The sequence below is a fragment of the Trachypithecus francoisi genome, unplaced genomic scaffold (genome assembly GCF_009764315.1).
Source record: "Trachypithecus francoisi isolate TF-2019V2 unplaced genomic scaffold, Tfra_2.0 Lachesis_group21, whole genome shotgun sequence".
NCBI classification, from domain to species: Eukaryota; Metazoa; Chordata; class Mammalia; order Primates; family Cercopithecidae; genus Trachypithecus; species Trachypithecus francoisi.
The window spans coordinates 39,319,707-39,342,869 of record NW_022681467.1 but is presented as its reverse complement, the minus strand read 5'-3'; the positions used below and the strand labels follow the sequence as shown (position 1 = coordinate 39,342,869).

Below are 23,163 nucleotides of genomic sequence, written 5' to 3'. Positions count from 1 at the left end.
CGAGATTGCACCATGCACTACAGCCTGGGCAACACAGTGAGACTCCTTCTCAAAAATAAATTTTAAAAAATAAAAATGTAAAAAAAAAAAATTAAAAATTTTTAAATTATAAAACTAAAAATATGTGCTTGGAACTCTCACCCCCTTCCCTGCCCACACTTCGAATGTGTAGAAACCATAAGCAAACACTGTCTGCTCATTTCCATTCAGTCTCACGCTAACCTCAGATGCAAGCCCTGTTCACCTCTCACAGACTGGTAAGTGGCCAAACAGGGCAGAAGGCCCACTACCGTTCACCTCCCTGAGCCTTGGTTTCTTTATCTGAAAAGTCAGAAGACTACGTCATACTCCGTCATTCACTGAAGATTCAGGGAGGAGACACATCTACAGTAGAACAGTAGCATAAAGCACAGAGTAGGTTACTCAAGAAACGTGTAGTAATAAAGGCATAGGGTAATACAGAAGGATGGGGTAGTACCACAAAAGTGTATAGAAGTATAGCGGTGAGAAGCAAGCGGCAAGTCAGGCGCAGTGGCTCACGCCTATAATCCCAGCACTTTGGGAGGCTGAGGCAGGTGGATCACCTAAGGTCAGGAGTTCGAAACCAGCCTGGCCAACAAGGTGAACTCCCATCTCTACTAAAAATGCAAAGGTACTATGCTTATACACAGTAGGCACCACCTTCTTTGGAGCACCAAGCAGAATGCTTTTCCCTTGAAAAGTGAACAGAGGCCAGGCGCGGTGGCTCACACCTGTAATCCCAGCACTTTGGAAGGCTGAGATGGGTGGATCATGAGATCAAGACCATCCTGGCTAACACAGTGAAACCCCGTCTCTACTAAAAATACAAAAAATTAGCTGGGTGTAGTAGCGGGCACTTGTAGTCCCAGCTACTCGGGAGGCTGAGGCAGGAGAATGGCGTGAACCCAGGAGGCGGAGCTTGCAGTGAGCCGAGATCGCACCACTGCATTCCAGCCTGGGTGACAAAGCAAGACTCTGTCTCAAAAAAAAAAAAAAAGAAAGAAAGAAAGAAAGAAAAGTGAACAGAAAGTAACAGCTTGACTGAGCACCCAGTCTAAGAGGATATCCTCGGATCATTTGCACTCTAAGCCCTCAGGGACACAATGCTCACAGGGCAAAGGTGTGGGGTAAGGGATGCTCCTGGTGCTTCGCCCAGATCCTCTGTCCCTACAGTGCATCCAATCCCCCAGCTGACGGACATGCTGCCAACGGCTTCTACTATGACTTTATCTGCGTAACAGCCCTTGGAAGCAGATCACCTGAGGTCATGAGTTCAAGAACAGCCTGGCCAACATGGTGAAACCCCGTCTCTACTAAAAATATAAAAATTAGCCAGGCGTGCTGGTGCATGCTTGTGATCCCAGCTACTCAGGAGGCTGAGGCAGGAGAATCGCTTGAACCTGGGAGGCAGAGGTTGCAGTGAGCTGAGATCGTGCCACTGCACTCCAGCCTAGCAACAGAGAAAGACTCCCTCTCAAAAAAAAAAAGAAAGAAAGAAAGAAAAAAAAACAGCCCTTGGAAGGCACAACCAAAGGTGCCCCAGGAGTTCCCCAACCCATGTACACGTGTGCCCTCCTCACACGTACATGCCTTTCATGTATACACGTGAATACATACACCACTTGGCCTTACAGCAGGCCAAAGCTGGATTTTCCAGACCCCACCTCTTGCTTGGCCCTTTCCCTACTTTTCTCCACTCCTTCCCTCACAGGTGAATACCTTTCCAAGAGATCCCATGTACCTGAAACTCTGAGTCACAGGTTCTGCTTCCAGGGAACCTGACCCAAAACACCTCCCCAGCCCTCCCACTCCCCAAGACCAGAGTCTGGGGTGCCCCAAGCTATAGTGAGACTCATTCTTTTGCTCACATATAAAAAGCACCCACTGTGTGCCAGGCATTATTGTAGGCACTGGGGATCCATCGGTAAATAAGACAGGTGGCTGCCATTGACAGTTGAATCTAGCAGGGGAGATGAATGTTATCTCCAGCTAAAACTGGGGTACACACTACTCCACAGACAGGTGTGGGCACAACACAGAAGTCACTGGGGACCAACCACAGTCTGGGAGAACAGATAAAACTTCTCTGAAGAAATACCGCCCCCACTGAGAACTGAAGGATAAGAACACATTAGCTACACAACAGGCCCAAGCCGGAGTGCACTGCAGGCCGACAGAGTAGCACTAGGAGCTGTCAGAAGACCTCAGGGTTCGAGGGACTGAAAGGAGGCAAAGCAGCTAAAACCAAGTGAGCACAAGTGACAGTGGATCAAAGTGAGGCTGGGGGCAGCTATGAGCCAAACATGCCATGTGGGGAAAGAAGCCAAAGTTTCCAACCCAAGTGTAAGGGGAAGCCCCAGAAAGATGACACATTCAGGTTTGAGCTTTGAAAAGGGATCATTTCAGACTTTGGGGAAAACACACGATCTGGCATTTTCTCCCCCTGCCAGGACCACAGTGCCATGACAAGAAAAAAAATTCAAAATAAAGCAAGGCAAAAATTCACAAGGACAAAGAGAAACAGGTAGAAGACAGCCACTAGTAAGAGATTTTTTACAAGTTTTCAGAAGATGGAAAACAGGGGAACAATATCCAGCTTAGGGCCAGGTACGGTGGCTCACACCTGTAATCCCAGCACTTTGGGAGGCCCAAGGCAGGCAGATCACCTGAGGTCAGGAGCTTGAGATTAGCCTAGCCAAGATGGCGAAACCCCATCTCTACTAAAAATACAAAAATCAGTCAGGTGTGGTGGCGGGCGCCTGTAATCCCAGCTACTCAGGAGGCTGAGGCAGGAGAATCACTTGAACCTGGGAGGCAGAGGTTGTAGTGAGCCGAGATCATGCCACTGCACTCCAGCCTGGGCGATAAGAGCAAAACTCGGTCAAAAAAAAAAAAAAAAAAAAAAACACCAAAAACAAAATATTGACAGAGAAGCTATTGAAACCACAAAATAAGAATAGGGTGGGCTAGGCGCGGTGGCTCAAGCCTGTAATCCCAGCACTTTGGGAGGCCGAGACGGGCGGATCACGAGGTCAGGAGATCGAGACCATCCTGGCTAACACGGTAAAACTCCGTCTCTACTAAAAATACAAAAAAAACTAGCCGGGCGGGTGAGGTGGCGGGCGCCTGTAGTCCCAGCTACTCGGGAGGCTGAGGCAGGAGAATGGCGTAAACCCGGAGGCGGAGCTTGCAGTGAGCTGAGATCCGGCCACTGCACTCCAGTCCGGGCGACAGAGCGAGACTCCGCCTCAAAAAAAAAAAAAAAAAAAAAAAAAGAATAGGTGCCAGGCCAGGTGTGGTGGCTCATGCCTATAATCCCAGCACTTTGGGACCAGCCTGGGCAACACAAGGAGATCCTGCCCCTACAAAAAATTTTAAAACTAGCTGGGTATGCTGGCATGGGCTTGTAGTCCCGGTTCCTTGGGAGGCTGGTGACAAAGACTGATGTTTTTCATTACAAACCTTTTAAAGAAAAAAAAAACCTTGGCCGGGCGCGGTGGCTCAAGCCTGTAATCCCAGCACTTTGGGAGGCCGAGACGGGCGGATCACGAGGTCAGGAGATCGAGACCATCCTGGCTAACACGGTGAAACCCCATCTCTACTTAAAAAAAATACAAAAAACTAGCCGGGCGAGGTGGCGGGCGCCTGTAGTCCCAGCTACTCGGGAGGCTGAGGCAGGAGAATGGCGTAAACCCGGGAGGCGGAGCTTGCAGTGAGCTGAGATCCGGCCACTGCACTCCAGCCTGGGTGGCAGAGCGAGACTCCGTCTCAAAAAAAAAAAAAAAAAAAACCTTTTAGCAGATTATAGTACTACCTGATTTTTGACTATTTTCTTTTTTTTTTTTGAGACAAGAGTCTTGCTCTGTCGCCCAGGCTGGAGTACAGTGGCACGATCTCAGCTCACTGCAAGCTCCGCCTCCCAGAATAATCATGCCATTCTCCTGCATCAGCCCCCCCAGTAGCTGGGACTACAGGCACCCACCACCACGCCCAGCTAATTTTTTGTGTTTTTTAGTAGAGACAAGGTTTCACCATGTTAGCCAGGATAGTCTCGATCTCCTGACCTCATTATCCACCCGCCTCAGCCTCCCCAAAGTGCTGGGATTACAGGCGTGAGCCACCGTGCCCGCCCTGACAATTTTCTTCTTGAAGAAAGCCCATCTACCCCACATCTCAAGCCTATTCTGTGTTAGAAGAAACTGAAGTCGAGGAGAATAGGCTAACCAAGAAGACACAGTGAGCTGGGAACTGGATGAGAACTAGACTCCAGGGTTCCCACTTTCTTGCTGAGGCCTCCCTTATCACCATCTGTTCCTTTAAGCTGACAGAAGACAGGGCCTTCCTGGGGAACCACCCTTCCTCCTGACTATGCATGCCTCTGGGAGTCCCGAAGCTGAGGATGGGTGTTAGAGAACAAGAGCAATAGGACCACAGTACCCACCAAGGAACCCTCCTCCTCCATCAGAAACATGGGACTGGCCTCCCGGGAACCTGCCCCAACCCCCAAGAAGACAGCTTACCTCCCTGGCAACATCTTGGCGATCTCGGCCCAGCGGTTGCCCAGCACCTTGTGGGCCTCGCAGATAATGCGGTCCTCCTCCTCGGTCCAGCAAGACTTCTTCACCTCAGGGTTGAGGTGGTTGTGCCAGCGTTCACGGCACTGCTTCCCCAGCCGGCCCTTCAGGTGCTTGGCAATCAGTGTCCACTGCTTTGTGCCGTACTTCTTAACCAGCTCGATGACCTTGGAGAAAAGCCTCTGGGTAGCCAGTTGCACCGGCCCCTCCCTCGCCCTTCACATCCACCTGAGCCTTGCCACGGCCCTGGGAGGTGCCACCTACCACATCCCCTCAGGCAACACTGAGGGGGTGGCAGGGGATGCCACCCAGTATGACTTTGTGTAGCCCACAAGTCCTACCTGAAGATCTGACCACATCCCTCTCATTTATTGCCTGGAATAAATCTAGGTCAAGAATGCCAGAGACTCTTTCTATAGAGATCAAGTGGGGGTAAACAAAGGCACCAGAGTCCTGCTTCCCTCTTCAGGGCTCAACCCAATAAGCTAAGTATAAAAGAGCAGAGGGATGAGGAACAGAGGGGTCCAAACTAAAGGTGGGAAATAGACTTTCCCACCCCGGCCATGCCCCAGGCTGCCACAAGACCTCCCAGCACTTCTGTGGAAATTGGGAGGGCACAGGCTGAGCCATGGTAGCAGGCATGGCGGGCTGACCTAGCCGGACCTGAGTCCCCACCTGCCCTCAGTCAGGCTTCCTAGCTCAGGACACAAACCACAACATACTCAGCCACAAGAGCCAGGACAGGCCCCGCCTATACAACAGACACACACGTTCTTGTGTGCACACAGGCCACAAGAAACTGGGAAGAGTGGATGCTTCTTCTGGCAAAGATTTTGGTGAATAAATATTTGACTTCATTTCCGTATGGTTTAAATTTTTATAGCAACCACATATCACTTTGTTTTTGTTTTTAAAGATTTTATATTTTTACTTTTTTTTTTATTTTTTGAGATGAAGTTTTGCTCTTGTTGCCCAGGCTGGAATGCAATGGCACAATCTTGACTCACCACAACCTCCACCTCCCAGGTTCAAGCGATTCTCCTGCCTCAGCCTTCCAAGTAGCTGGGATTATAGGCATGTGCTACCACACCCAGCTAATTTTGTACTTTTAGTAGAGACGGGGTTTCACCATGTTGGTCAGGCTGGTCTTGAACTCCCGACCTCAGGTGATCTGCCTGACTCGGCCTCCCAACGTGCTGGGATTATAGGCGTGAGCCACCGCGCCCAGCCCAATTTTATGTTTTTACTTTTTTAGAGACAGGGTCTCACTGGTGTGCACGGGGGCGATCTCAGCTCACTGCAACCTCCACATCCCAGGTTCAAGTGATTCTCCAGCCTCAGCCTCCCAAGTAGCTGGGATTCAGGTACATCACCACACCTTGCTAATTTTTGTATTTTTTGGTAGATGGGGTTTCATCATATTGGCCAGGCTGTTCTCAGACTCCTGACCTCAAGTTATCCACCCACCTCAGCCTCCCAAAGTGCTGAGATTACAGGTGTGAGTTATCATACCCAGCCAAAAAAGTATTTTCAAACTAAATTTTATTTTATTCTTAAGAGACAGGGTCTCAGGCCGGGCCCAGTGGCTCATGCCTGTAATCCCAGCACTTTGGGAGGTCGAGGCGGGTGGATCACCTGAGGTCAGGAGTTCGACACCAGCCTGACCAACATGGCAAAACCCCCTCTCTACTAAAAATGCAAAAATCACCCAGACATGGTGGCGTGCACCTGTAATCTCATCTGCTCAGGAGGCTGAGGCAGGAGAATCGCTTGTACCTGGGAGGCAGAGGTTGCAGTGAGTCGAGATCATGCCATTGCACTCCAGCCTAGGCAACAAGAGCGAAACTCTACCTCAAAAATAAATAAATAAATAAATTTAATTTCATTCTTTTTCTTTTTCAAGACAGAGTTTCACTCTTACAGCCCAGGCTGGAGTACAATGGCGCGATCTTGGCTCGCTGCAACCTCCGCCTCCCCAGTTCAGGTGATTCTCCTGCCTCAGCCTCCCAAGCAGCTGGGATTATAGACATGTGTTACCACACCAGGCTCATTTTTGCATTTTTAGTAGAAACACAGTTTTGCCATGTTGGTCAGGCTGTCTCAAACTCCTGATGTCAGGTGATCCACCCACCCCAGCCTCCCAAAATGCTGGGATTACAGGCGTGAGCCACCACACCCAAGCTTTTTTTTTTTTTTTGAGGCAGGGTCTCACTGTGTCACCCAAGCTAGAATGCAGTAGTGTGATCATAGCTCACTGCAGCCTTGAACTCCTGGGCTCAAACGATCCTCCCAACTCAGCCTTCCATCTACAGGCACCCTACCATCACACTGAGTTAATTAAAATTAATTTTAAGGTGAAGTGCTAGCCATGGCTCATGACTATAATCCCAGAACTTTGTTTTTTTTTTTATTTTATTTTATTTTATTTTTTTTTTTTTTGAGACGGAGTCTCGCTCTGTCGCCCAGGCTGGAGTGCAGTGGCCGGATCTCAGCTCACTGCAAGCTCCGCCTCCCGGGTTCACGCCATTCTCCTGCCTCAGCCTCCCGAGCAGCTGGGACTACAGGCGCCCGCCACCTCACCCGGCTAGTTTTTTGTATTTTTTAGTAGAGACGGGGTTTCACCGTGTTAGCCAGGATGGTCTCGATCTCCTGACCTCGTGATCCGCCCGTCTCGGCCTCCCAAAGTGCTGGGATTACAGGCTTGAGCCACCGCGCCCGGCAATCCCAGAACTTTGGGAGGCCAAGGTGAGAAGACAGCCTGAGCCCTGTAGTTCAAGACCAGCCTGGGAAACATAGGAAGACCCTGTCTCTATAAATTAAAAAAAAAAAAACAAAGGCTGGGCGCAGTGGCTCACGCTTGCAATCCCAGAACTTTGGGAGGCCAAGGTGGGTGGATCACAAGGTCAGGAGTTCAAGACCAGTCAGGCCAACGTAGTGAAACCCCACCTCTACTAAAAATACAAAAATTAGCCAGGAGTGGTGGTGGGAGCCTGTAATCCCAGCTTCTCAAGAGACTGAGGCAGAGAATTGCTTGGACCTGGGAGGTGGAGGTTGCAGTAAGCCAAGATGGCACCATTGCACTCCAGCCTGGGCAACAGAGCAAGACTCAGTCTCAAAAAATAGAAAAAAAGAAAGAACAGGAATAGTGGCTCATGCCTATAATCCCAGCACTTTGGGAGGCTGACATGGGAGGATCATTTGAGCCCAGAAGTTCAAATAGCCTGGGCAGCATAGCAAGACACTGTCTCTACAAAAATTTTTCAAGATTAGCCAGACATGGTGGCACATGTAGTACCAGCTACTTTGAAAGCTGAGGTGGGAGGATTGCTTGGGCCTGGGAGGTTGAGACTGCAATGAGCCGTGACTGTGCCACTGTACTCCAGCCTGGATGACAGAGCGAAACTCTGCCTCAATCAATCAATCAAAAAAATTAGCCAATGCTCTCCAGCCGGTGCAACAGAGTAAGACCTGTCTCAAAAAAAATTAATTTAAAAATATCTAGTTCCAGGCCAAGCACGGTGGCTCACGCCTGTAATTCTAGCACTTTGGGAGGCCGAGGTGGGTGGGTCACGAGGTCAGGATTTTGAGAGTGGCCTGACCAACATGGTAAAACCCCATCTCTACTAAAAATAACAAAAAAATTAGCCAGGCATGGTGGTGGGTGCCTGTAATCCCAGCTAATCAGGAGGCTGAGGCGGAAGAATTGCTTGAACCCAGGAGGCGGAGGATGCAGTGAGCTGAGACTGTGCCACTGCACTCCAGCCTGGGCAACAAAGCGAGACTCCATCTAAAAAAAAAAAAAAAAAAAATGCCTACTTCCCTTCATCTCCCTCTTTCCCATGAGCCACACCTGCCTCGGTAGAATGGCATCCTCTGGGCTGGTATCAAGGAGAAAGATGAGGGAACTCCCAAGGTATACCAGGGCATTGATGGCGCTTACTGCTTCTTCTAGGTTGGGGACATCCCCAGCCTCTCTGAGCCCTGCTCTCTCCATCTATAAAATGGGACTAACAACTTCTGCCCACTTCACAGGACTGCTATGGTGATCAAAAGAAGGCATCTGGGCCGGGCGCGGTGGCTCAAGCCTGTAATCCCAGCACTTTGGGAGGCCGAGACGGGCGGATCACGAGGTCAGGAGATCGAGACCATCCTGGCTAACACGGTGAAACCCCATCTCTACTAAAAAATACAAAAAACTAGCCGGCGAGGTGGCGGGCGCCTGTAGTCCCAGCTACTCGGGAGGCTGAGGCAGGAGAATGGCGTGAACCTGGGAGGCGGAGCTTGCAGTGAGCTGAGATCCGGCCACTGCACTCCAGCCTGGGCGACAGAGCGAGACTCTGTCTCAAAAAAAAAAAAAAAAAAAAGAAGCATCTATGCCCTGTGAATGTCGCAGGGTGCAATCACCATTAAATCAGGGATAGCAGCAGCCGCCATTTGCTGAGAGCTCACCATGTACAGGACCTGCAAGCCCCCTACAAACATCACCTGCTTAACTCTCATGACAACGCCACACTGCTGCTGTTCCCCTCCATGGGCAGAACAAGAGAAGCTAAGTAATCAGCCCAACAGCCTTGGACCATGAGTGGGGAAGTCTGGAGACACTCCGAAACTTGGAATCTCAGGAGTGCAGCCAGGGCAGCATAAGAGTGTCAGACTGGCGGCCGGGCGCGGTGGCTCAAGCCTGTAATCCCAGCACTTTGGGAGGCCGAGACGGGTGGATCACGAGGTCAGGAGATCGAGACCATCCTGGCTAACACGGTGAAACCCCGTCTCTACTAAAAGATACAAAAAACTAGCCGGGGGAGGTGGCGGGCGCCTGTAGTCCCAGCTACTCCGGAGGCTGAGGCAGGAGAATGGTGTAAACCCGGGAGGCGGAGCTTGCAGTGAGCTGAGATCCGGCCACTGCACTCCAGCCTGGGAGACAGAGCCAGACTCCGTCTCAAAAAAAAAAAAAAAAAAAAAAAAAAAAGAGTGTCAGACTGGCTGGTAGACAACTCACACCCAATGCTCAGCTTGACACCCCCAACCCAACACAAGGCAATCTCACAGTCCCCAGGTTCACTGGTGGGTGAAGGCCCACTGTGTACAAGGCACTATCCAAGCAGTTACCTTCTGGTCTTCCTCTTTGGTCCATGGCCCCTTAACAAGGTCTGGGTTCAAAACTCTCAGCCACCTGTACTGGCATTGCTGGTCAGTACGGTTCTGGGAAAAGAACAGAACAACAAACCAATCTGTGAGAATTTCTGGGACCTTGGGCTGGGAGCCTGGTTAAGTACTAGGTTCAGGGGCCTATGGCCTGGGACTGGGCACACCTTGGGTAGGTGTGTCCTGTTCCATGCAGCCATCACACACTGCACGCCCACATGCCGGAACATGGACAGTTGCCCTTTGCTACATGAGAGGGCAAACTCGGGCCCCTGTGGGAAGCCACCCCCTACCAACCAAACGCAAGAGGCCACCATCACAAGTTTCTAACTCCTTGTATGCCAGGAACCTCTGCTTTTTTCTCAGAGAGCATTTTTATTCCCTGAAGAGTTCAGATTACACAGAAGAGGGGGAGATGAGGAAATGGGGCAGGAAGGGATCTGGTGACTTGCTTTCTGAGCAGCCCAGGCAGTAAGACGTATGGCAGCTCCTGCCACACCCCCTCCCTCCCAGACACCTGTGGGTCAGGGGTGGGAGAGCCTGAGAAGGAGGTCCTGAGGGGAACCCCCTCATCATCGGGAGGCTCTAATCGAATGTGGTAGCACCCGCCAGCCCTGTGGGGGCCTCACCATAAAACCTGCTGAAAGCATCACTTCCCCTCAGTTTCAGTCTCACTGTTGAGAAACCGAACACCTGTTCACTCCTGACTTACAGGAAGATATGCAAATATGCGCCACATGCTGCAAATGTCTCAGAGCCTGAAGACCACCAGGCATGCTGAGGAGCTGGGAGATGTTTACATCAGTATGCCCTGAATGCCAGTTTAGGAAGAAAGATCCTACAAATGTTCATTTGCCCTGCTTTATTTGGTTTTGTTTTGAGGAGCTTAGTAAGGAACTCCCTTTTCCTCTCCTTGGCAAAGTCTGCCCCAGGCACACTGTTCTCTCAGAGTCCTTGTCCCAAGGGAGGGCCACAGAGGGACTGTACTCACAGGGAAGTGGCTGGCCAGGAACTTCCAGTCCTGCTGTCCAAACTGCCTCACCAGGGCCCTCAGCTGCTCGTCCTGCCAACACCAGAAAGACAGGGGCTCAGCACACATACGTGCAGAAAACCTCAGGGCTGCCCGTGACGAAGCCCAGTCTAAAAGGAACAGTCTTGTTCATTCATTCCATCATGAAGTGAATACCTACTAAGTGCCAGGCGCTACAGTTGCAGCAGCAGGCAGCAACAGAGCTGCCCCTGATCTCACAGGAGGGAGCCAGCTGCCAATCAAAGGCTCAGAGGAACAAAAGTAAAGCCACTCCCTGCTGGGAGATATGGAGAAGTATGTGGTGACTGCCTACTCCGGGACATCAAGGGACAGGTTCCAAGGAAATGCAGAATAGCTAGAATGGAGCAAGCAAGACAGGTGCAAGATGATTTTGGAAGGAACCCTAGGGGCCAGATCATTTGCAGCATCAGTTCAACTATCTATCATGCAAAATCACTGATGTGTTTGAACAGTGGGCGGTCACAGTCAAACGTGCTTTTTATAAAGTTCTCTTTGCCTGCTACAGGGTGGGAAAGGGGCTGGAAGGGAGCAGAGTGGATGTAAGGAGGTTATTACCGCACTCAGGTCAGAGGTGATAGTGATTTAGCACTAGAAGCAGGAGGCCTGGGCAAAAACAAGAGTAGTTAGAAGACAGGCTAGTATCTATCAAAATAGCCTCCCAAAATGAATTACCAATTCATGCGATAACATGAATCTCAGTGTCACTATGATGTGTGAAAGAAGCCAGACACAAAAGGGTACACACCGTATGATTCCATGCATATGAAATTCTAGAAAATGTAAACTAAGCTATAGGGACAAAAAGTGGTTGTCTGAGGCCAGTGGTGGAGAGGGATGAACAGCAAAGGGGGGCAAGGAATGTCTTGGGGACAATGGAAAAGTTCTATAGCCCGGCTGTGCTGCTGGTTCCACTCAATTGTACTATAAATGGTTTAGTTAATTGTACATAACGTTTTCCTCAGTCAAATCGATTAATATAGAAAGAAAATGTCAAGCCAGGCGTGGTGGCTCACATCTGCAATCTCAGCACTTTGGGAAGCCAAGGCAGGTAGATCACGAGGTCAGGAGTTCGAGACCAGCCTGGTCAATATGGTGAAACCCCCTCTCTATTAAAAATACAAAAATTAGCCGGGTGTGGTGGCAGGTGCCTGTAATCCCAGCTACTTGGGAGGCTGAGGCAGAAGAATTGCTTGAACCCAGGAGGCGGAGGTTGCAGTGAGCCAAGATCATGCCACTGCACTCCAGCCTGGGCAACAAAGCAAGAGTGAGACTCCGTCTCAAACAAAAGAAAAAAGAAAGAAAATGTCATGCATATAAACAATAGTAAGTATTACTCAGTCGAGGGAATTCTGACACATGCTACAGCATGGATGAAAGCTGAGGACATTATGCTAAGTCAAATAGCCAGACAGGGCAAATACTCAGGATTCCACTCACACGAAGCATCTAAAAAAGTCAAAATCAGGCCAGGCGCCATGGCTCAGGCCTTTAATCCCAACACTTTGGGAGGCCGAGGCAGGTGGATCACCTGAGGTCAGGAGTTTGAGACCAGCCTGGCCAACATGGTAAAAGTTTGTCTCTAATAAAAACACAAAAATTAGCCTGGCCTGGTGGCAGGCGCCTGTAATCCCAGCTACTCAGGAGGCTGTAGCAGGAGAATCGCTTGAACCCGGGAAGTGGAGGTTGCAGTGAGCCAAGATCACGCCATTGCACTGCAGCCTGGGCAACAGAGCAAGACTCTGTCTTGAAAAAATAAAATAAATAAACAAAATAGTCAAAATCACAGAAACAGAGTAGAAAGATAACTGCCAAGGGCTGGAGGGCAGGAGGAGAGTGAATTCATGTCTAATTAGTTTCAGTTTTCTGTCATTTTTTTTTAGACAGGGTCTCGCTTAGTCACCCAAGCTAGAGTGCAGTGGTGCAAACACAGCCCACCGCATCCTCAACCTCATGGGCTTAAGTGATCCTTCCACCTCAGCCTCCCAAGTAGGTGGGACCACAGACACACACCACCATGCCTGGCTAATTTTTGGGTTTTTTTTTTTTGGAGAGACAGGATCTCGCATGTTCCTCAGGCTGGTCTAGACTGCCTCAAGCAATCTCCTCCCTCGGGCTCCCAAAGTGCTGGGATTACAGGCCTGAGCCACCGTGACCCACCAAGTTGGTGGGTATTTGTTTTGTTTTGTTTTGAGTGACAGGGCCTTGCTATGTTTCCCTGGCTGGTCTAGGACTCCTGGACTCAGGCAATCCTCCTGCTTCGGCCTCCCACAGTGCTCGGTTTACAGGCATAAACCACCGCACTCAGCCTCGTTTCCAATTTCAAAGATGAAAAAGTTTTAGAGATCTTTTGCAAAACAATCTGAAAATACTTAACACCACTGAACTACAAAGTTAAAGATGGTTAAGGGGTAGATTTAAGGGGGAGGAAAAAGGGGATAAATTTAAAGTAAGATGGTTTTGTCACACATACAAATTTATATGTGTATATATGCATACATGCTCCTAGACAGAAAAATTGGTCACAACGCGGCCCACCACAGGAATCAAAGCCCTCAACTACAGCTTGGCCAGAATCAGCACAGGCTGGGCAAAGTCACGGTAAATTCTTTGGATGAGCCAGCCCAGGCCTGCACTCACATGTCCACCTGTGGCCAGTCCAGGACACCCTTCCCTACCCAAACCATGCCACCTCCCTGCCCTGGCCAGGCTCACACCTGCTTCCTCCTGTGTTCCCCAGTCCATCTCTGGCACCACCACCCTCCCTGACAACTGACCTGGATACTATCGTTTCCAAACTTACACTCTTTCCACCTGCCCTGGGACTCCCTGATATGGTCAGCTCCATCCCCGCACTGCCCTCTCCTCTTGCCTGCCTGGCGCAGCGCCCTCTCCCACTTCCTCAGCACTGGTCTCTCAGCCCCAGCCTGTGCTCTATATCTCTTTTTTGTTTTTTTTTTTTGAGACAGAGTTTTGCTCTTGTTGCCCAGGCTGGAGTACAATGGCGCGATCTCAGCTCACTGCAACTTCCGCCTCCTGGGTTCAACTGATTCTCCTGCCTCAGCCTCCCAAGTTGCCGGGATGACAGGCACCCACCACCATAACCGGCTAAGTTTCTGTATTTTTAGTAGAGACAGGGCTCTGACATGTTGGCCAGGCTGGTCTTGAACTCCTAGCCTGAGGTGATTCACCTGCCTCAGCCTCCCAAAGTGCTGGGATTACAGGCATGAGCCACCGCGCCCAGCCACCCATCTCTCTTATCGATTCCCCACACAGCAGATGAGCTCCCCTGAAGCCCAGCTACATTCACATCACTCCCTGCATTAGAACCTTCCATCTTTGTCCAGTTCAGACTTAGAAAAAACAAACCAAAAACGAAGCTAACCTGGCTTTGCATTGAGAGCTGAACAATCCTACAGCTTCTAAGCCTAACACTCAAGGCCCTCGAGGAATCAGCCCCAATGTATTCGTTCGTCTCCGACAACCACTTCTCCACCCCTTCAAGGACCCTTCCCTCCAACCAAACTGGCCTCCTGTACTGGCTTTTCTCCACCTACAGCCCCTTTCCTGATCTGACTTACCCAACATTTGCACACTGTAGGTCTTCCCTCACTATTAAATTTCCAAATCCTCATCCTTAGCTCGAAGGTCACTTTTTCCATATAAGTTTCCTTAACCTCGTCAGGCAGCAGTAATATCTCCTTCTAAAGGTACTCGCCATCCACTCATCCTACAATTATCAGATGCCCAGAGCTGTAACAGTGAGCACCAACAGACACCAATCCTACCGGTGCCGCGGATGACCACAGCACATTCCAGGGACCTGCGCACGGTCTTATCTCTCCATCCCAGGGAGAAAGCTGCTCTGGGGTAGAAACTTGGCCTTGTTTATTCTTCTAAACCCACAGACCCAAATATAGTCCCCGGTCCACAACAGGATGAGCAGAAAAGGTTTGCTAAGCATGCATCTGGAAAAACATCTTTCATGATTAAAAAGGGTTTTACCACTCACACAGCAAGTTTTAGAAAAAACAAAACAAGCTAGTCATGGTGGCTCCTGCCTATAATCCCAAAACTTTGGGAGGCCAAGGCAGGAAGATTGCTTGAGCCCAGGAGACCAGCCTGGGCAACATAGCAAGACCATCTTTCTCTATTTAAAAACAAAAAATCGGCCGGGTGCGGTGGCTCAAGCCTGTAATCCCAGCACTTTGGGAGGCCGAGACGGGCGGATCACGAGGTCAGGAGATCGAGACCATCCTGGCTAACACGGTGACACCCCTTCTCTACTAAAAAAAATACAAAAAACTAGCCGGGCGAGGTGGCAGGCGCCTGTAGTCCCAGCCACTCGGGAGGCTGAGGCAGGAGAATGGCGTAAACCCGGGAGGCGGAGCTTGCAGTGAGCTGAGGTCCGGCCACTGCACTCCAGCCTGGGTGACAGAGCAAGACTCCGTCTCAAAAAAAAAAAAAAAAAAAAAAAAAAAAAAAAAAAAAAAAAAAAAAAAAAAAAAAAAAAAAAGACTTATGCAAGAGGCCGGGCGCGGTGGCTCAAGCCTGTAATCCCAGCACTTTGGGAGGCTGAGGCGGGCGGACCACGAGGTCAGGAGATCGAGACCATCCTGGCTAACATGGTAAAACCCTGTCTCTTCGAAAAATACAAAAAATTAGCCGGGCGTGGTGGCAGGCGCCTGTAGTCCCAGCTCCAGCCTGGGCAACAGAGCAAGACCCTGTCTCAAAAAAAAAAAAAAAAAACCCAAACCTAAAATTAAGGACATCTATGATGTTACCTATAGGTTGAAAACAAAACAAAACAAAAAACACTGAAGAACTGAAGACACTAAGAACAACTGAGGTAAAATAAAAAGGCCAGTAGGAGTCTAAAATGGTACAATCAATTAAGACAGAGGCAGTTTCTGTAAAACTAAACATATACCTACCTCATGACCATACCTAACTATCTTCCCAAAAGAAAGGAAAATACGTATCTGCAAAAAGACTTATGCAAGAGGCCGGGCGCGGTGGCTCAAGCCTGTAATCCCAGCACTTTGGGAGGCCGAGACGGGCGGATCACGAGGTCAGGAGATGGAGACCATCCTGGCTAACACGGTGAAACTCCGTCTCTACTAAAGATACAAAAACTAGCCGAGTGAGGTGGCGGGCGCCTGTAGTCCCAGCTACTCGGGAGGCTGAGGCAGGAGAATGGCGTAAACCCGGGAGGCGGAGCTTGCAGTGAGCTGAGATCCGGCCACTGCACTCCAGTCCGGGCGACAGAGCGAGACTCCGCCTCAAAAAAAAAAAAAAAAAAAAAAAAAGACTTATGCAAGAATCTTCATGGTAGCACTATACACAATAGCCAAAAACCAGAAACAATCCAAACATCCATCAACAGGTGAAACGCTGTGTGCTATATATACCCATACAACGGAATACTACCCAGTGATAGAAAAGGACAAGTTACTGAATCACCCAACACTATGCTGAACAAAAGCCAGATGCAAAGAATGCAACCGTACGATTTCATATACAGAAGATTCAAGAACAGGCAAAACACATTATCCTAAGCAAACACAGGAACAGAAAACCAAATACCACATATTCTCACCTATAAGTAAGAGCCAAACACTGAATACACATGGACACGAAGAAAGGAACAAGGACACCAGGGCCTACTTGAGGGTGGAGGGTGGGAGGAGGATGAGGATCAAAAAACTAGCTATTGGGGCTGGGTGCAGTGGCTCACGCCTGTAATCCCAGCACTTTAGGAGGCTGAAGTGGGAAGATCACCTGAGGTCAAGAGTTCAAGACAAGCCTGGTGAACATGGTGAAATTCTGTCCCTACTAAAAATATAAAAATTTGCCAGGTGTGGTGGCATGTGCCTGTAATCCCAGCTACTTTGAGAGGCTGAGGTAGGAGAATCGCTTGAACCCAGGAGGCAGAGGTGGCAGTGAGCTGAGATCACACTACTGCACTCCAGCCTGGGCAACAGAGACTGTCTAAAAAAAAAAAAAAAAAAAACTACCTATCGGGTACCATGCTTATTACCTAGGTAATAAAATAACCTGTACATCAAACTCCCATGACATGCAATTTACCTATATAATAGACCTGCACATATACCCCTGAACCTAAAGTTAACACACACACACACCCCCAAAAAGAAACAGGCAAAACAAATCAATCAGCAATTGCCTGGAGCTGGGGAAGCCTGACCACAAACGGCCACAAAGACTTCTTGGGATAATCAGGGTGGAGCCTACATTGGTACGTGCATTTGTCAAACTGCACATAAGTGATCACACTGGCTGGCTGCAGTGGCTCACACCTGTAATCCCAGCACTTTGGGAAGCCAAGGTGGGTGGATTGCTTGAGGTCAGGAGCTCAAGACTAGCTTGGCCAACACGGTGAAACCCCATCGCTACAAAAATACAAGAATTAGCTGGGCATGATGGCAGGTGCCTGTAATCCTAGCTACTCGGGAGGCTCAGGCCAGAGAATTGCTTGAACCCAGGAAGCGGAGGTTGCAGCGAGCAGAGATCACGCCAATGCACTCTGGCCTGAGAGACACAGACTCCATCTCAAAAAAAAAAAAACAAAAAAAAACTGATCAAACTGTTTACTGTAAAAAGGGGCATCTGGCCAGGCACAGTAGCTCATACCTATAATCCCGGCACTTTGGAAGGCTGAGGTGGGAGAACTGCTTGAGCCTAGAAGTTTGAGACCAGCCTGGGCAACATGGAAAGACCCCATATCTCTACAAAAAATACAAAAATTAGCCAGGTGTGGTGGCGCATGTCTGTGGTCCCAGCTACTCAGGAGGCTGAGGGGGGAGGATTGCTTGAGCCCAGAAAGTTGAGGCTACAGTGAGCCGTGGTGAGCCATGCTAGCACGGCACTCCAGTCTGAGCGACGGAGCAAAAACCCTGTCTCAAAAATGAAAAAAAAAAAGGGGGCGTTTGATAGCATATGATTACATATAAAGTATATTTCAATCACCTTTACTAGAAAATAAAAAGATGGAGCTAGAAGGAAACCAGTTCAGAGCTTGATGTCAGAAGGTTCAATACAGTTCATTTTTTTAGAAAAAGAAAGTGGGAGTTGGCAGAGTGCGGTGGCTCACACCTGTAATCCCAGCACTTTGGGAGGCCAAGGCTGATGGATCACCTGAGGTCAGGAGTTCAAGATTAGCCTGGCCAACATGGTGAAACTCCGTCTCTACTAAAAATACAAAAATTAAGTCTGGGCACAGTGGCTCACGCCTGTAATCCCAGCACTTTGGGAGGTTGAGGTACAGATCACGAGGTCAGGAGTTTGAGACCTGCATGGCCAGGATGGTGAAACCCCATATCTACTAAAAATACAAAAAAAAAAAAAATTAGCGAGGCGTGGTGGCGCATGCCTGTAATCCCAGCTACTCAGGAGGCTGAGGCAGGAGAATTGCTTGAATCCAGGATGCAGAGGTTGCAATGAGCCAAGATCATGCCACTGCACTCCAGCCTGGGTGACAGAGCGAGACTCTGTCTCAAAAAAAAAAAAAAAATAGCTGGATATGGTGGCTCACACCTATAATCACACCTTCTCAGGAGGCTGAGGCAGGACAATCGCTTGAACCCAGGAGGCAGAGGTTGCAGTGAACTGAGATTACGCCACCGCCCTCTATCCTGGGTGACAAGAGCGAAACTCCGTCTCAAAAAAAAAAAAAAAAAATCAAGAAAGAAAGGGGGAGTTACAAACTTGGCCGAACCTCCTAGCACTCAAAAGGCAAAAAGCAAAATCAACGTCCATGACCTAGAACATGCCAGCTGCTCAGGAGACACAGTGGGCCCTGAGGTCTGGGATACACATCCCCTTCCCACCCGCTGAGTCCTCAGAATTAAGAGTCCCCCAGAATGCTCTGAGTAGAGGCCTGAGGTCAATCAGAGGACCCATCCCTTCCTCACCCACTCCTCCTCTTCATCCCATCTGATGGGACATCAGGACTCCAGGCTCAGCTCCTCTGGACAGCCCCCAGCTGCCATCAATCCTCTCCTCCCCACGGACTCACCTCCTCATGGGTCCATTTGACCTTGCACTTGCTATCCCTCTGCTCCGGCACATCTGAATCTGTGTCCTGGTAGTGCAGCTCATCCAGATCCTCGCTATGGGGAAAGCAGGCCAAAGGTCAAGGATGGTGTGTCCATACGTTTTACATAATGGAGAGCGTGTAGGCAGCGGCCAGCCCACCCTAGGGAAAGGTCTGGGGGAGAGAGCTTTTACTTTTTCTTCTTTTTAAGACATAGGCACTTCTGCTTCACTTATTTTTATTTTTACTTTGAGACAGGGTCTCACTCTGTCACTGGGCTGGAATTCAGTGTGGCATGATCACAGCTCACTGCAGCCTTGAACTCCTGGACTCAAATGATCCCTCCGCCCCAGCCTCCTAAGTAGCTGGGACTATAGGGGCATGCCACCACGCCCGGATAACTTTTGTACTTTTTGTAGAGACAGGGTCTCATCATATTGCCCAGGGTGGTTTTGGACTCCTGGGCTCAAGCGATCCTCCCACCTCAGCCTCCCAAAGTGCTGGGACTACAGGCATGAGCCACCACATCTGACCTCACCGCTTTTTAAATTCTTTAATGAAATAGGGTTAAGAGCTACTTTCTTCTTTTTAATCTTCAGGAATGCCCTAGTGATTTCGAAAGCTGTAAGAAAAAGAGGTCAGGCACAGTGGCTCAAACCTGTAATCCCAGCACTTTGGAAGGCTAAGGTGGGTGGACTGCTTGAGGTCAGGAGTTCAAGACCAGCCTGATGAAACGCGGTGAAACCCCATCTCTACTAAAAATACAAATACTAGCTGGGCGCAGTGGTGCACGCCTGTAATCCCAGCTACTCAGGAGGCTGAGGCAGGAGAATTGCTTCAACCCAGAAGGTGAAGGTTGCAGTGAGCCAAGATCATGCCACTGCACCCAGCCTGGGCGACAAAGCAAGACTCTATCTCAAAAAAAAAAAAAAAAAAAAAGAAAGCAAAAAAGGAAAAAGAAAGTTAAGATTTCACCAAGAATATTATGTTCAAAATCAGACTATCACTTTACCCTTTCAGTAACAAACCACATGGATATTTTAAGGAATAAAGTTGATGAAGTAAGTTATTAGGCACCAGGATTTTAAGAGATTTAGTTATTTGGGAAAAAAATTCTAAATATATTATCTATGTCCATTTGTTGTTTTTATTCTTTTTTTTTTTTTTTTTTTGAGACGGAGTCTCGCTCTGTCGCCCCGGCTGGAGTGCAGTGGCCGGATCTCAGCTCACTGCAAGCTCCGCCTCCCAGGTTCACGCCATTCTCCTGCCTCAGCCTCCCGAGTAGCTGGGACTACAGGCGCCCGCCACCTCGCCCGGCTAGTTTTTTGTATTTTTTAGTAGAGACGGGGTTTCACCGGGTTAGCCAGGATGGTCTCGATCTCCTGACCTTGTGATCCGCCCATCTCGGCCTCCCAAAGTGCTGGGATTACAGGCTTGAGCCACCGCGCCCGGCCTGTTTTTATTCTTTTAGGGAGAGCCTGGCTGTGTCTTTCAGACTGGAATATAGTGGCATAATCATAGCTCAATGAAGCCTCCAACTCCTAGGCTCAAGCAATCCTCCCACTTCAGCCTCCCAAGTACCTGGGACTACTAGCACACGACATCATGCCTGGCTATTTTGTGTTTTTTTGTAGAAACATCTCACTATGTTGCCCGGGCTCATCTGGAACTCCTGGACTTAAGCAATCCTCCCACCTTGGCCTCCCAAAGTGCTGAGATTATAGAACTGAGCCACCATGACTGGACAAGTTGTTTTTTCATGTGTGGATTTTTTTTTTTTTGTAATGACAGGGTCTCAGTATGTTGCCCATACTGGTCTTGAACTCCTGGGCTCAAGCGATCCTCCTGCCTCAGCCTCCAAAGTAACTGGGATTACAGGTGTGCACCACCGTGTCCAGCTTACGTCCATTTTCTTTTTTTTTTTTTTTTTTTTTTTTTTTGAGGCGGAGTCTCGCTCTGTCGCCCGGACTGGAGTGCAGTGGCCGGATCTCAGCTCACTGCAAGCTCCGCCTCCCGGGTTCACGCCATTCTCCTGCCTCAGCCTCCCGAGTAGCTGGGACTACAGGCGCCCGCCACTTCGCCCGGCTAGTTTTTGTATTTTTAGTAGAGATGGGGTTTCACCGTGTTAGCCAGTATGGTCTCGATCTCCTGACCTCGTGATCCGCCCGTCTCGGCCTCCCAAAGTGCTGGGATTACAGGCTTGAGCCACCGCGCCCGGCCACGTCCATTTTCTCAAATCCCTTTTCAATCCTTCCCTACACACAGCCTTAATGGAGAGAAATATCAGCCTACAGTATCCTGGTTTTTTTGTTGTTGTTGTTGTTGTTTTTGACACAGAGTTTCACTCTGTCGCCTAGGCTAGAGTGAAGTGGCAACATCTCAGCTGACTGCAACCTCCGCCCCCCAGGTTCAGGCAATTCTGCCTCAGCTACAGGCACCTGCCACCACGCCTGGCTAATTTTTTTTTGCATTTTAACAAAGACAGGGTTTCACCATCTTGGCCAGGCTGGTCTTGAACTCCTGACCTCATGATCTACCCGCCTCAGCCTCCCAAAGTGCTGGGATTACAGGCGTAAGCCACCACACCCGGCCCAGTGTACAATATCTTCTAACATGGCTGTAGGGGGAAAAAAAAACAGTACGAGCTGCTTTGAGTTCTGAGTGTTTTTACTCTACCAGGCAATCTTCCAAGTTGCTCCAAAAAATTCTCATATTTATCCAGTTTAATAGTTACAAAAATGGAAATCGGGCCGGGTACGGTGGCTCACACCTGTAATCCCAGCACTTTGGGAGGCCAAGGCAGGCAGATCACCTGAGGTTGGAAGCTCAAGACTAGCCTGACCAACATGGCGAAATCCCATCTCTACTAAAAACACAAAATTAGATGGGTGTGGTGGCACATGCCTGTAATCCCAGCTACTCAGGAGGCTGAAGCAGGAGAATCGCTTGAACCTGGGTGGCGGAGGTTGCAGCGAGCCAAGATCGAGTCATTGCACTCTAGCCTGGGCAACAAGAGCAAAACTCCATCTCAAAAAAAAAAAAAAAAAAAAAAGGAAATCAGCTGGGCACAGTGGCTCATGTCTGTAATTCCAGTACTTTGGGAGGCCAAGGTGGGTGGATCACAAGGTCAGGGGTTCGAGACCAGTCTGGCCAACATGGTGAAATTACAATTTTGTAATTTTTTGTAAAAATACAAAAAAATTGGCTGGGTGTGGTGGCATGCGCCTGTAATCCCAGCTACTCAGAGGCTGAGGCAGAATTGCTTGAACCCAGGAGGCGGAGGTCACAGAGAGTGAAGATCAGAGATAGTGCTACCACATTCCAGCCTGGGCAACAGAGTGAGACTCCACCTCAAAAAAAAAAAAAAAAAAAACACACAAAAATTAGCTGGGCATGGTGGCATGTACCTGTAGTCCCAGCTACTCAGGAAGCTGAGGCAGGAGAACTGCTTGAACCCAGCAGGCAGAGGTTGCAGTGAGTCGAGACCCTGCCACTGCACTATAGCCTGGGCAACAGAGGGAGACTCCGTCTCAAAAAAAAAAAAAAAAAAATGAAATCATAGGATCCACCTCCAGAGATGTCAGGTGCTTGAGGAAAGTTAGTAATCTTTCCCCAGCTCCACCCGACAGGACCTGCATCAGGTCACGTTGGTCAGGTAAGTTGCTAGGTCAGACATTTGTAAACTGGAAAAAGCTTACAGGTTTCCAAACAAGGCAAGTCTAGGTCTTGTGATCAAACAAAAGGCAGCTTACTATGCTATTCACATTATCTTCTCCTTGTTTTCCAGAGCTCACCATTGCTTCCCAGAGTCACTCCTGTACTTCCACAGCACGTCTCAGGTCCTTACACTGCAACTGCCTGTCTCCTCTACATCATCTACAAAGGTCAGCTTCAGCTCGGGATCCCAGGGTTTATCACCAAAAGGTCTTAAATGTTTGCCCAGGGACTGACTGAATACACAAATGAATGAAAAAATGTGCAAAGCTGCTGCCTATTAGTCAATAAGAAATACTAATTAAATGTTTTAGGCCAGGCAAGACCCAGTTTCAAAAGAAAAAAACTTTCAGAAACAGGAAAGGAAGGGGCAGTGTCTATAGCCAGCAATACAGAAGGATCTGGAATTCATTCCTGACCCAGCTCATGGGTCCTCCACCATTGCAATACAGAAGGCAAATATCCAGAAGATACTAATAACAGAATGAAGCTGCCTTCAAAATCAACTGCCCCCAGACAGCTCGTGACAGAAACCATCTTTGCTTCTCCAGCGTCCAGCACAAAGAAGGCCTGGCTTCTAACAAAAGGTCAGCAAATATTCTTTC

The 23,163-nt window shown here is 49.1% G+C and overlaps 1 protein-coding gene across 1 annotated transcript in view; it reads right to left on the bottom strand.

The window, feature by feature from the left end:
- The window catches only part of MYBL2 (MYB proto-oncogene like 2), a 53,474-nt gene that overhangs the window by 27,189 nt on the left and 3,122 nt on the right, over nt 1-23,163 (bottom strand). Inside the window, exons 2-5 of the mRNA XM_033186464.1 lie at nt 18,827-18,920; nt 10,732-10,803; nt 9,705-9,797; nt 4,542-4,762 (exon numbers count right to left, since the gene is read on the bottom strand). Of these exons, the coding sequence (XP_033042355.1) occupies nt 4,542-4,762; nt 9,705-9,797; nt 10,732-10,803; nt 18,827-18,920 (480 nt within the window). The remainder of the gene's footprint in view (nt 1-4,541; nt 4,763-9,704; nt 9,798-10,731; nt 10,804-18,826; nt 18,921-23,163) is intronic.